At 68.6% G+C, this 12,248-nt stretch overlaps 2 protein-coding genes across 2 annotated transcripts in view; both read right to left on the bottom strand.

Annotated features, from left to right (window-relative positions):
* Positions 1-6,161: 6,161 nt before the first annotated feature.
* Positions 6,162-9,341, bottom strand: CHLNCDRAFT_143620 (hypothetical protein; the record flags this gene model as incomplete). The annotated part of the gene is made up of 10 exons (XM_005849032.1): positions 6,162-6,424; positions 6,586-6,698; positions 6,848-6,906; positions 7,101-7,223; positions 7,451-7,574; positions 7,774-7,929; positions 8,107-8,201; positions 8,362-8,439; positions 8,633-8,716; positions 8,994-9,341. The coding sequence occupies 10 exons, from the start codon at positions 9,339-9,341 to the stop codon at positions 6,162-6,164; spliced, it is 1,443 nt and encodes a 480-aa protein (XP_005849094.1).
* Positions 9,342-10,541: 1,200 nt separating this feature from the next.
* CHLNCDRAFT_34870 (hypothetical protein) overlaps positions 10,542-12,248 on the bottom strand; it is a gene marked incomplete at its 3' end in the record, with an annotated part of 7,845 nt that continues 6,138 nt past the window's right edge. The window contains exons 17-21 of the mRNA XM_005849031.1: positions 11,912-12,025; positions 11,529-11,736; positions 11,104-11,191; positions 10,827-10,856; positions 10,542-10,593 (exon numbers count right to left, since the gene is read on the bottom strand). Coding sequence (XP_005849093.1) covers positions 10,542-10,593; positions 10,827-10,856; positions 11,104-11,191; positions 11,529-11,736; positions 11,912-12,025 — 492 coding nt within the window. The remainder of the gene's footprint in view (positions 10,594-10,826; positions 10,857-11,103; positions 11,192-11,528; positions 11,737-11,911; positions 12,026-12,248) is intronic.

The raw sequence follows: 12,248 nt of genomic DNA, 5'->3' as shown, positions 1-12,248 counted from the left end.
CACCCTGCATCCTTGTGCAGTCAAGCCGGCGGCATCGCGCTCGAGCTGGCTGGAAGCTGCGCCCTCCCCGGGTGCAGAGGCCATCTGAGCTGAAGGGCGGAGACAGCATTCGTTGCCATGCTACGCACGTCTACATACGATGGTACATTTCAGACCCAATGATTTCTGATATTGTCCGAGCATGTCAGCTTCGGAGCACTGCTCTACTCCCAATTTTGTTTTGGTCACATTTTGAGGAGCACTTTTTGAACACTATTGCTATCATGTGCTATACCAACTCCATTTGTGCAAAAGCTACCTTTTGACACCCGTGCAATAGCTACCGTCCATCTCAGAGCTACCTCCAATGCAGGCTGCTAAATGACTGTTCTTGGGCAGGTTGCCAGGCACAGGTGCAGGCTGTACCCCCCCACGTCAATTGCCGACTCCACGGCCTTTAGATCATTAGCATACAGTTGGCTGGCAGCAAATCCACCCATCGCCTGCAACACTTGGGGCATCATGTGCGTGCGATGGACGTGCAATTCATTGGCCCCTGCGGCGTGCCAATGACTGCATCCCAGGAGGGAGCCGCTGCGAAAACGGCATGCAGGTGGCCCGCCCTCAGCTGCAGGATTCTGGGGCCATATTGGACGCTGCTGTGTTGAGTCGCAGAGCAACTTGTGCGGACCGGTTTGAATATCCGCTGCGCGGCCATCTTGCGGTGGAGCCGGCGGGGCGGCTCGAGCCGCCGAGCCGCGGCGGCGGCGGCAGCAATGGTGGCGCACTGCGCCCCCGGTCCAAGCGCTGCCTGGGTGCGGGGTTCCTGCTGCGACTCCCAAGCCTGAGCGACGCGAATGGTATGAGAAGCATTCTGAACCCCAGCAAGGGGACTGCGCTGTCCGCCTTCTCGGATAGGCCATCCAGCACGATCAGATGACATGCATCCAGGATTGAATGCTCAAGAGAGCACAGCAAGCTTGCAGGCTGTGCTCCCCTTTCTAAAGGCAAACTTGCTACAGCACGCCTCATTCCTCCATCGATTACTGCCACGCCGTCCCCGATCGCGATTTGCGGCAAGGGGAACAAGCTGCTACTGCTCACCAGGGTGGCTCAGGCCCCGCGCTGGTCGCTCGCACCCCGCTTTCACACCCGCCCAGCATGGCTGGGGCCAGGCTGCGCGTGGCACGGCGGCAACGCCAGGGTACCAGCTGGATGCGCTTGCTGGTGATTGGCATCTTGGCGGTGGTGGGCGGCGCGGTGCTGTGGAACGGGCTGCAGTATAGCTCGGCGCACGACCACTCTGCTGGGGAGCTGCGCCGCTCCACAGAGCAGGTGGGTGGCCGTGCACAGGCCTGGAGCGCCAGCAGCCCGCCTGGAGCGGGTGGGAGGCGGACGCTGAGCGCGCCCAGCTCCCTGCCGTCTGGACTTTACTGCTGCCGCCGGCCGGGCTCACCGCACTGGTGTGCCCCGGTGCAGGCTGGAGAGGGCGCGGACCAGGGTAGCACGTCGAAAAGCGAAACCAGCATGGATGCCTGGACACAGCTCACAGAGCTGCCTGGCACGTCGAGCGGCGACGGCGGCGCGCAAGCGGGCAGCAGCAGCAGCAGCAGCGGAGGCAGCCAGCAGCGCAAGAAGGACGATGCAGGCCAGCTGAAGGAGGGGGAGACGTTCCTAACGGTCAAGCTGCGGGTCCCCAAGGTGCTGCCTGGGTGCTGGGTGCTGCTGGGTGCTGGGTGGGCCCTGATTGAGCTGGAGCGCCGCCGTGGCTGCATGCCGCTCGTCCTTCCTCCATGCCACTGCGCTCCCGCCACGACCCCCCGCTGCCTGCCTGCCGGCCTCCCTCTCCGCCCACCACCACCACACACGCACACCAGCCCGACCCTGCACAACACGACGCCCCCTCTTCGTGCAGATGCCCCCGACCTTCAACAGCTGGGTGCAGACCGAGGACATGCTGCTCTTCCACCTGCGCTCCCTGCAGCAGCAGCTGGAGCAGACGTATGTGGCCATGGCGCTGGCCGCCGCCACGGGGCGCACCTTTGTGCTGCCAGAGGCAAGGCGGCCGCTGCGGGGCCTGCCATCCGCTGCCGACCGCTGCCGCTGCTTCCCCTCGCATGCTTACACGCCCCGGCTCGCTCTGCCTCGCCCCTGAACAGTCCCTGGGCCCCACACTCCCACACACCAACCCAAACCTCCCACCTCCCGGCCCCCCGCCGCAGTTCTCCTGCTTCTGCCAGAACTCTGACGCGCCGCTGCCGCGCTGCCGGCGCCCCGACAGCGAGAAGCTGCAGTTCCCCGCGGCCTGCCGCGAGGGCGAGGTGCTGGTGCTGCCGCCCGACTTTGCGGCGGAGCCGGGGGCGCGTGGCATGGCGCTGGAGGTGCGGCCCCCGAGCCTCATGCAGGCACTGGAGGCGGCGGGCGGCCAGGTGCGCGGCAGCATCCCCCCCGGGCCTTCCCTGCTGCCGCCATGAGCGCCGCGCCCGCAGTGCTTTGCGTGGTTGGGCGCGGGGAGGCTGGCGGGGCCGGAGTCGGGTGGTGCACGCCGGCGTGGCAGCACCCTGGCGCGACCCGGCACCGTGCCCTGGCGCTGACCGGTGGTGGTGTGTGCAGGATGCCGAGCTGGTTGTGCGGCCCAGCGCCCAGATCCTGTTCCCCAAGTGCAAGGAGCTGCCGCCCAACCCCGACCCGGCGGCTGCCAGCGCCGAGGCCTGCGTTCGGCCCAGCACCCGGGAGGGGGAGGCCGAGGGCGTGCTGCTGGTGCCGCCCTCGCTGAACGACACCGACCTGCTGCCGCTGGTGGCGCCCCTGCAAAAGTACCGCCTGTGGCGCCTGGACCTGTCCGACATCGGCAGCCACTGGCACGCCTTCCAGGGCTGGGACTGCGCGGGTGGGCGCGCTGGCGGCGGCCGGGTGGAGGCGGGGGTGGTGGTGGTGGCGAACCGTGGGTGGCGAGACGGGCTGTGCTTGCTCATGAGCTGGCCCTGCCATCCCAACCCATTGATCGCATGCTGTATGTTGAGTCGCTCGGACGCCGGATCGCTCATTCTTCTGTGCGCTGATTCCCTTGTGCCCAACCGCAGAGCCGGCCCACCAGTTTGACCGGCGCATGAGCAACGTGGTCAAGCCGTGGCCCTCGCCAGAGGCGGCGGCAGCGGCGGCAGGAGGCGAGGCCGCTGGTGGCGGCGCGGCGGCAAAGGTGAACCTCAAGATGACCTTTGGCCGCGTGTACTCGGATGAGCCGGACATGAAGCAGGAGTGTGGCGGCAGCGAAGGAGGCGCCGGCGCGGCTGCCGGGGCGGCGACAGCGGCGGCGAGCAGGCGATGAACCCAGACGCGATCGCCAGCTGGGCTGGCAATCGCTGGCACCGGCATGGCTGTAAGTGCTATCCAAATGGTTGCAGAACACCCGGCAGCCAGGTTGTGCACGCTACGCTACGTATACGCCCCGGGGGCGGTGTTGGCCAGAGGAGCAGCCAGCCGCGCATGGTGGCTGGATGAGCAGTCCTGCTCAGATGCAGAATCAGCCTGAAGGGAGTGTGCCTGGCTTAGGAGCAGGTGATGTAGGGCTGAACCCTTCAGACCCCTGTGGCTGTTAGGGTTTGTCGCCGCGGCGCCAGTGGTTGCAACTGCCCCCTGACTTCTGGGACACGCCCCTCCGTACGTGCCAAGCTCGTTTCCTTCCGTTCCATCTCCTTCGGCACGAGGCGACCTGACTGAGTTCAGCAGTGGAGCGTATTATCCGTCCGCAACTTGCGGCCGTGAAAAGCCGGGCGGCCGCCCTGCTTTCTCCCAGCACCATGCGCGCTTCATGGGCGGTCGAAGCTAGCTTTCGCGGTGTTAGGCGCCGTGGCACGCACTGGCACGCCCAGCAGAGGCTCATCGCACTGCCTGGACGTTGGCTAGCGAGCACTTGGGGGGGAGGCGCACTAGGCCCGCCTCGCCCGACCAGGGGCCCAATCAGGGGCACAGGGCCCCGGCAGGAGTCAGAGAGGGGCCGCCAGCCGTGCAGGGAATATGGCTGTCACGCCTGAGGCCACCGCCGGCGGGACGCGCCCGGGACAGCGGCAGCAGACGGCCGCTGGCCCGCAGCAGCACGCTGCAGATGTGGAGGCAGCCTTCAGCCTGAGCTGTGCGCGCCGGTGGGCAGAGTGCGACCGCACCTGCAGCGTCGCGCTGACCGCGGTCAACGCCCTCTGCCTGCCCGCCCGGCTGCGCCAGGGGCCGCCCCTCCGCGCCGCCGCCGTCGCCGCGGCCCTGCACGCGGCGCTGGCCCTGCCCGGCCTGCTGGCCTGGCTGGCCAGGGGCTGGTACCTGCCCCGCCGCACTGCCGTCGTGACAGCCTGCCTGCTGGCCAGCTGGGTGCTGGTGGAGGCGCCGCAGCCGGCCACCCTGTCCCAAGCCCACTACCTCCCGCTCCTCTGGCCCAAGTTCCTGGCTGTGTCTCAGTGCCTGGGCCTCAGCCTGCTCACCATGTCCTTCCGCCTGCCCTTCCAGGCACGCGCAGGCGGCCATGCAAGCACCGCGCGGCATGCCACCCTGCAGGGGTGGGGGTCTGCATCGGTAGCTGGACGAGGTGGCCTGCCCGCATGGCATTGTGGCCATACCGTGGGTGGCACCCGTTGCCACCACCCACCACCCCTGCCTCCCAACTCTGCCCCGACACCACCCGCACCCCCCTGCTGCCTGCCTGCAGGCCTTCCTTTGGGTCCAGCTGGCGGGCGGCGCCACCAGCGCCTGGCGAGCGGTCGCCACGCTCTGCCGCTACCCCGCCTTCTCCTCCTGCGCCGCCCAGCGCAGCTTCGCCGCCGCCGCGCGCCTGGCGACCGCGTTGTCGGGCGTGCTGTCGCCGCTGGGCGGCCTGCTGCCCCTTGACTGCTGTGCGGCTCCGGAAGGTGAGCGCTGGGCCAGGCGTGGGCCCAGCACCGGGAGACAGCTGGTCTGTGCTGGCGAGATGGTGCCATTGTTCAGGGGGAAGCGCGGCCCAGCTGCGTGGCCGACTTGGACCTCAGCCTGCCTGCGTGCCTAAGTGCCTCAAAAGTGCCCCTGTCTTGCCTGCAGAGTGCGCTGCCGGGGCTGCTGCGGCGGGGGCGTCTGCCAGCGGCGCCTGCTCCTGCATCCAGTGGGCCCTCTTCCTGCTGCTCGCCGTGGGGCTGGGCCTGCCCGTCGCCGCCCACTACCTCATCCGCCTGGCCGGCAAGCGCAAGTTTGTGCGCAGGTGAGGCGGGCAGGCCGCAGCGGCAGCCGGGGAGGGCAGCCGAGGGCTGCAGCTCGGGCACAGCTGAGCGCCAAGCACGCTGGCGCCCGCTGCCCCTCCAGCTGCTTGCTGCTGCAGAAGCCGCGCACTGCCTGCCCTTGTCTTGACAGGGTTGCCCATGCTGTGTGTCCCTCCCTGCAGCTTCTGCACGCGCCGCGCCTGCGCCAGCTGTGCGCCCGCAAAGGGTGCTGACCTGGCGGTGCAGGCCGCCGTGGCCGCCCTCCTGCTCCTTGGCTTCTCTGCCGCCTCCTGGCAGCTGACCAGCGTGCTGTGCATTCAGTGATCTTCTCATAAAGGGTCGTGTGCTCACACAGCCCACAGCTGGATTGGGTAGGGCACGCCTCACGTGATACGAGCTGCCAAGCAGTGCCCACCTGCTCACACCGGCACTGCCGCGATGGCTGCCAGCCAACCCCTATCTTTTCAACCACACAGTGGCCCCCCCTTGTCTACACCGACCCCATCAACGCACCTCCCATCATCACGCCAGCCTTGCTCACCCACCCTTTTCCCTTCAGATTTCATCCCCCCTCCTAAAAGCGCAGCCTTCTGAGTTACGCTGCTATCGCCTGTCAGCACTTCATTGTTTTTCAAATTGGTTCATGGCGGGTTTGCCATCAAAGATATACAACTGTCTTATTTTTTCGGTTCAGTTGCTGCAATACGAGTTCAATCCCGGGAGCGGAGGAGAGCTGGGACGTGGACAGAAGGGGGAGGTGCGCAAGGGGGAGCGATGCTAAAATCTCAGTACATGGCTGGCGCAAAGGAGGGACTGCAACAGGGTAGGACAGGGCGCAATACGCTAGGCAGAGAAGCAGGTAGGGAGGGAGCCGGCGGCTATCGCCGGCTGGGTACAGAGCAGGAGGAATGGGGTAGGGGCACGAGCGCGGGCGCTGAGCCACTGCAGGGCGCAGGAGCCGGCCCCCTAGTGCTGCTGCCCCGCAGAGGCCACGGGCTGCGGCGGCATGAACAGCAGGGCCGGCACGGCGTTGTTGCCGTTGCTGTGGGCGTGGCGCTTGGGGAGGTCGCCGGGCACGCCGCCATGCTGCGCCTGCTGCGCGCGGCGGGCCTGGCGCTGGCAGTGCGCGCCCACGCTCTCCCGCACATTGCTCTCGATGGTGCGGCAGATGGTCTCCAGGGGCAGGATGGAGAAGGGCTCCTCGATGCTCACCCCAATCTCCTCGATGCCTGCACAGGCAGGTAGCAGGTGGCAGGGCAGGAGGTCAGTGCTGGATGTCAGCTGTGCTGCGCGAGGCAGGGGCTGTCAGCCTCCTCCAGCTGGCTGCGCTCGCAGCCATGTGCGCGCAGCACACACGCAGGCAGGGAAACGCGCGCCGGCACCGCCTCACCCAGCAGCACAAAGGCGACGATGGCCATGACGGGCAGCATGGCCCAGCCGCAGGTGTCCCACAGCGCAAAGGGCAGGATGGTCAGCCAGGCCATCATGAAGCGCGAGGTGTGGCTGCGGGGCGACGAGGGGGGCAGGGAAGAGAGAGGCAGGCCGAGGAGGGCAAGGTGAGCAGGGGTGTGCCAAGTGCAGCTGGCAAGCGGTTTGCACTCCGGGGTGCTTTGCCACCCAACCCACGAGCCGACCCTGCCCGTGGCGCTCACCGGGTGTAGGCCAGAGGGATGGGGGTGCGCAGCAGGCGCTCGCACCCGCCCGTCACATCCTGCGCACACGAGTGGTGGGGCGAGGGGTGGCGGGTGAGGGGTGGTGGAGGCCCGGCTCAGCCTGTTTTCTGCTTGCTATTGCTGTAGGCCGGCTGCCTGGCCGTATCCCCGCCCCAGCGCCGGCTGCCGGCGTGTGGCGGCCCTCTTGCAGCAGCGGCGGCGGCCACATCAGCCACGGCAGCCACAGGCGCACCTCGAACACCGTCAGGTTTTCGTCCATGCGGTACGCAGCCCCCGCGGGCACGCACCCCGTGCTGTCGGTGGGACTGGTCACCGCCGCGGGCAGCTGCGCCTCACGCAGTACCTCCGTCAGTACCTGCAGAGAGGAGGGCAGCCAGGGAGCCCGTGAGGAGGGGCGGGAGCAGCCCTCATGTCAGCGAGCGCCGCGGGGCCCCGCGCCGCCCGGCAGCAACGGCAAGCAAGAGAGGCGCGCCGCGTCGCTGGCCGCCCGCGTGCGCCACCAGGCAGGCAGGCAGGCAGGCAGGCAGCAGGCAGGCAGGCAGCAGGCAGGCAGGCAGGGGAGCGCACGCTGCACCAGCCCACCTGGCAGCAGTAGTTGGGGCGGTGTTCGGCAGCCAGCAGCTCGGCCACCTCCTCAGGCAGCAGCACACCCCTCAGCTCTGCCTCCAGGTCCTCGCCCTCACGCAGGTGGCACATCAGGCAGCGGCTGCAAGGGCAGAAAACAAGGCAGGAGGGCAGGCAGAACACGGTGAGCCGGGTGGCAGCAGACATCAGCAGGCAATCAGGCAGCGCGGCGCGACTGGCGGCCGCTGCCTGCGTCCAGCACACCAGCGCAGCGCGCTGATCGCACCGCCCTGCCGCGGCAGCACCGCGCATGCCCCCTGACGCCGAGCCGCGCGCCTCACCTGTAGGCCACAACCCAGCGGCACAGCATGCTCTGCAGTTCGGCCTGGTGGGCAGGGATGTAGCCCAGCGCCTGCCGGGTCAGGTCGCGGCTGCGGTTCACCACCAGGCCCCACATCTTGCGCGCCTCATCCCACCGCCCGTAGCTGGAGTTGGTGCTGCGGTACGGAAGGGCAGTACAGACCGGCAGGGCTGAGCCGAAATACGCGGCCGGGCTGGGCAGCTGGAAGCTTGCTGGGAAGCTTGCTGGGGGGCTCGCTGGGGAGCTTGCTGGGGGCAGGGCATGAATCAGCACGTGAGGGGTTCGCGGAAGGAGGCGCGCCGGCGGGGCTCACCGGAAGACGAGGAGCAGGGAGAGGGCAAAGGAGGTGAGGCCGAAGGGCGCGTTGGCGGCCAGCTTGAGGACAGGCCACAGCGGCAGCCAGCCGGCCTGCCGTGGGGGGAGCAGCAGGGCAAGGGTGTTGTCAAGGGCAGCCCTGAATGTAGACCGGCAGTACGCTGCCGCAGCCGCTGCATGCTGCGCGTGCCAAAGCTCATTGATGAAAGGAGCCCAGACAGACAGGCGGGCAGGCAGGCGGGCAGGCGCTCACCGCTGCCGCCACGTGGTATGCCGCCACCCCCAGCGACACCGCCATGACGTAAGCCAGCGGCTGCGCCAGCCCCTGCGCCTGCAGGCAGGCAGACGGGCCGAGGCAGCCCAGGGGCGTGAGACGGCGGCGCAGGCTGTGGCGGAGGCTGCTGGGAGAGAGGGGCAGAGGCATGAGCTGGCCAAGCAAGTGCGAGGCGCTGTACGGTGGTGAGCCCACACAGCGTGCAGCCAATGCACGGCGTCGGCAGGGCGGCCTCTGTTTTCTTTCTTACCGTGTTGGACTGAGCCAGGCCGGCCATGTGGCGCCAGAAGCGGCTGGAGCTGCGGTGCGTCCTCCACCGCTCAAAGTCAAAGGTCTGCAGGGAGGGAGGGAGGGACGGGGTCGGGAGGGGCGTGGTGTGGTCTGTGGTTGTGGGGAGGCGAGGCAGCGGGGCAAAGGCTGTGTGGTAGGGTTGTTCGGCTTGAGGAGCGGCTTGTGTAATGCCAGACTGGCAGAGAATCTCGGGACGCCCTGGACCTACCACCACCTGGCTGCTCGCTGGCCTCGCCATGTGGCGAGGGGGCGGCGGCTAGGGCTTGGGGCTGGCCGCGCCCCAGCGCCCCAGCGGCGGCGGCGGGCGGCGGCGCACTCACCACCCGCACTTGCTTCCTGTACTCTTCTTTCCACTCGTCGCTGTGCCAGGGGTACCGCTGCAGCTTGGCGGCGGCCGCCTCGGCCTTGGCCGCCGCGTCGAGCTCGCTGCCGGGGAACTGCTGCTGCTGCTCCGGGGTAGCTCCAGGCAGCTCCTGGGGTCGCTGCCGCTGGGGCCGCTGCCGGACCAGCCCAGGGGTGGGCCGTGGCGAGGGAACGGGGTGCACCAAGGCGCGGCGGGTCAGCGCCGGGGCGGGCTGCAAGGGCGGCGCCGAGCGCCCTCCCGCCCCCGCCTTTGCTGCGCCATTGCCCGGCCTGGACCCGGCTCCGGGGCGGCTGTGGGCCAGCATGGCGGCTGGGATGGGCCGCGAGCGCTCAGAAAGAAGTGTGGGAGGATTCTCTTGCGGGGAGCGCGCGGCAGGAGCGAGCCGCCGCAGTATTGTAGTCGGTCCAAGCGCGCTCAGACGCCCCGCCCGATCTCGAAACAGCTATATGGGGTTGTCCAAGCGGTCAGAAGGCAATGGAACGTGAAAATAATGGCGGCGCAAGCCTCCTACACCAGTGTTTCTGGCCCTCGTGGCAGCTTTGGCGATGGGCGGGCGATGAGGACTGCTGTCGCGTCCAAATTTCGCCAATCAGCTGGCGATGGCACATTGAGGATTGGCGAAATGCGGGGGAGCCACCCTTGCGCCTGGCACAGCGCAGCGGCCACATGCGGCGCCGCTGTTGCTTTGTCGGCACTTGCCTCCCTTTTGGGGGACTGGGGGCGAAGCCCCCAGCAAGCTGGCGCTTGTTTAACACTATGGAGTGAAGTTCCTGAGGAAAATTGGCCATTTCTCCTCAAAATATTGGCGATGTCAGTCATGGGGGCTGGCGACGCGCTGGCGATGTCGCCCCGCCGCCTGCCCTCATTTAGCCAGCCCTGGCTGGCGATGGCCTTCGGCCAATCGCCAGCCAGAGCCGTTTTTTGGCCCGATTTCGCCAGCATTTGGCGATTTCGCCAGCTTTCAGAAACACTGTCCTACACGATTCGGGTGCTCTGTTGGCACCTGCGATGCTCATGCTGCGCTAGCAAAAGAGCCGACTCCAGCTAAGGGACTCGGGGCGCCAGAGGAGTGATTTATTCTGGTTGGCGGCTGGGGATGTGAGCGGGGTGGCAGGGTGGTAGGGTCAAGAGGGTGAGTAGTCTGTGGCGAGCTGCGGGGACCGCCTCACTGAGCCTGCTGAGCGTGGGGCCGGCTGCGACCTCGTAGTTGTCCGACAGGGTTGCTTGCGATGCCTCCCGTCAGTTTGCTGTTGATCAAAGATTAAAGGGACATGCATGGCAAGGCCGCTCTTCGCGTTGCCACTATACTGTTTACACACACTTAGCAGAGCATGGCATGATCCAGAGAGATTACTGGACACAGGTCGCTAGATAGACAGACAGCACGGATGCAGCCGGCAGGCCAGCCGGCATCTTTGCGGGCGACGGTGGGCGGCGCTGCCGACTGCCGCCGCTCGCGTTGGGTGGGGCATCGGTTGCCGCCAGAGATCCCGCCTGCGAGGGCTCACAGCGGCTCCAGCGTCTCAAAGCTGAAGGGAGTGAACTGGTAGCCATCCCTGCGCAACACATTGGCAGAGGGGCGGCGGCAGCCTGTGGTCAGTCGCCTGGGTGCCAGCCCCGCGCCGACAGCCCTGGCTGCTCTCCCCCTGCTGCTGCCCCTCTTGTTAGCAGCGGTGATCAGCAACCCCTAGAGGATCCGGCTGGACGACGGCCTGAGGGCGGGCAGCCGAGGCAGGCAGCGGGTGGGCGGCGAGCTGGCGGGCGGGCAGCCCAGGCAGCCGCCCCTCACCCATGATAGAACTTGTTCTGGAACTCCACCCTGCGCACACACGGGCGGGCAGGGCATGGTGAGGGGAGGGAGAGAGGCAGAGCGGAGGGAGGGAGGCAGAGGCATGCGTGGGGCTCGGCTCGTTGCAGGCGAGCTGCGGGAGAGTCAGCTGCCGCGACTGCTGCTGCCAGGCTGCCGCGATCCAGTCTGCTCTGCCTCGGCTTGAGCAGCCGGCCAGACGAGCGGAGCGCGGGCTGGGCGGGCGGGCGTACAGGCCAGCACGCATGCGCACGCTCACCAGTGAAGACGCAGGGCGTGCAGGAAGGCAGACAGCGACTCCATGACCATGAGCACGCCCAGGGTGGCGCACGCAAACACGAAGAAGGCTGCGGGGAGGCGGCGGCGGGGGTGCGAGGGGCAGGGCGAGGCGGGGTGGGCGAGAGGGCGGCGGCCCGCGGGGCTTGGCAGCGCCGCGGCAGCGTGCCGGCTGCGCCCCAGCATGCACGCCTGCCCGGGCAGTCAGGCCGCTGCCGCCGCCGCCGCCGGGCCCGCCCGCCAGCGCAACCAGGCTGGTCTCACCCACAAAGATGCCCACAGGGGAGCCGCCGCCCTGGATGGAACCCATGAGCAGGCGGTCGTAGAACACAGCCGACAGCTGCAGGCGGGCGGGGCATGGGGGGGGGGGGAGGCAGCGCGCGTGAGCTTGCGGCGTGTGGCGGCGACGGCGGGTGCTGCTGCGCAGGCCGCGCCGCCGCAGGCCGGCTGAGGAGCGAGGGCCGGCCCGCGGGAGGCGGCGGCGGCGGCGGCGGCGGCGCAGGCGCGCGGGCGGCCAGGGGCGTGCCTGTGAGTGTGCCAGGGACAGGGCCCAGAGGCGGAGGTAGGAGGCGGTGTTGGAGACGGCTCCCAGCACAAACTCAATGGTGTGGATCATCTGCGGGGGTGGGGTGGTGGGTGGGCGGGTGCGAGAGTGAGGGCGAGGTCACCGGGGAGACGACAGCGGCGCGGCACAGGCACGTGCGCGCGGCAAGGACCCCGCTGCCACACGCGCCCACGCGCCCCTCACCACCCCGGCCTCCATCCTTGCCCCTTCCCCCGCACCCACCCACCTGGTGCACCATGACTTCCCCAAACTCAAACTCCTCGCCGTGCCCGTCGCCGTGCCCGCCGCCGGCGTGCGCGCCCGACGTCTGCGCGGCGGCGCGGCTGTGCCCCGCCGCCGCCTCCCCGCCCGCCACGCTCTCCTCATCCGAGTAGCGCTGGAAGCGGAACGCGTTCTCCTCGGGGCTCAGCAGGCCGTAGGAGGCGGACTGCGGGGGTGTGAGGTGGCGTGTGGTGTGTGGTGTGGTGTGTGCGTGGAGAGAGGAACAGGCAGGGCAGGGACGGCGCGGCGAGGAGGGCTTTGCGGCAGCGGAGGGGAGGGGCAGGGGGGTGAGGGATGGCGCA

Source organism: Chlorella variabilis (genome assembly GCF_000147415.1).
Source record: "Chlorella variabilis unplaced genomic scaffold CHLNCscaffold_6, whole genome shotgun sequence".
Lineage (NCBI taxonomy): Eukaryota > Viridiplantae > Chlorophyta > Trebouxiophyceae > Chlorellales > Chlorellaceae > Chlorella > Chlorella variabilis.
The sequence above is the reverse complement of the archived record's forward strand: the minus strand, read 5'-3'. Positions and strand labels throughout refer to the sequence as shown.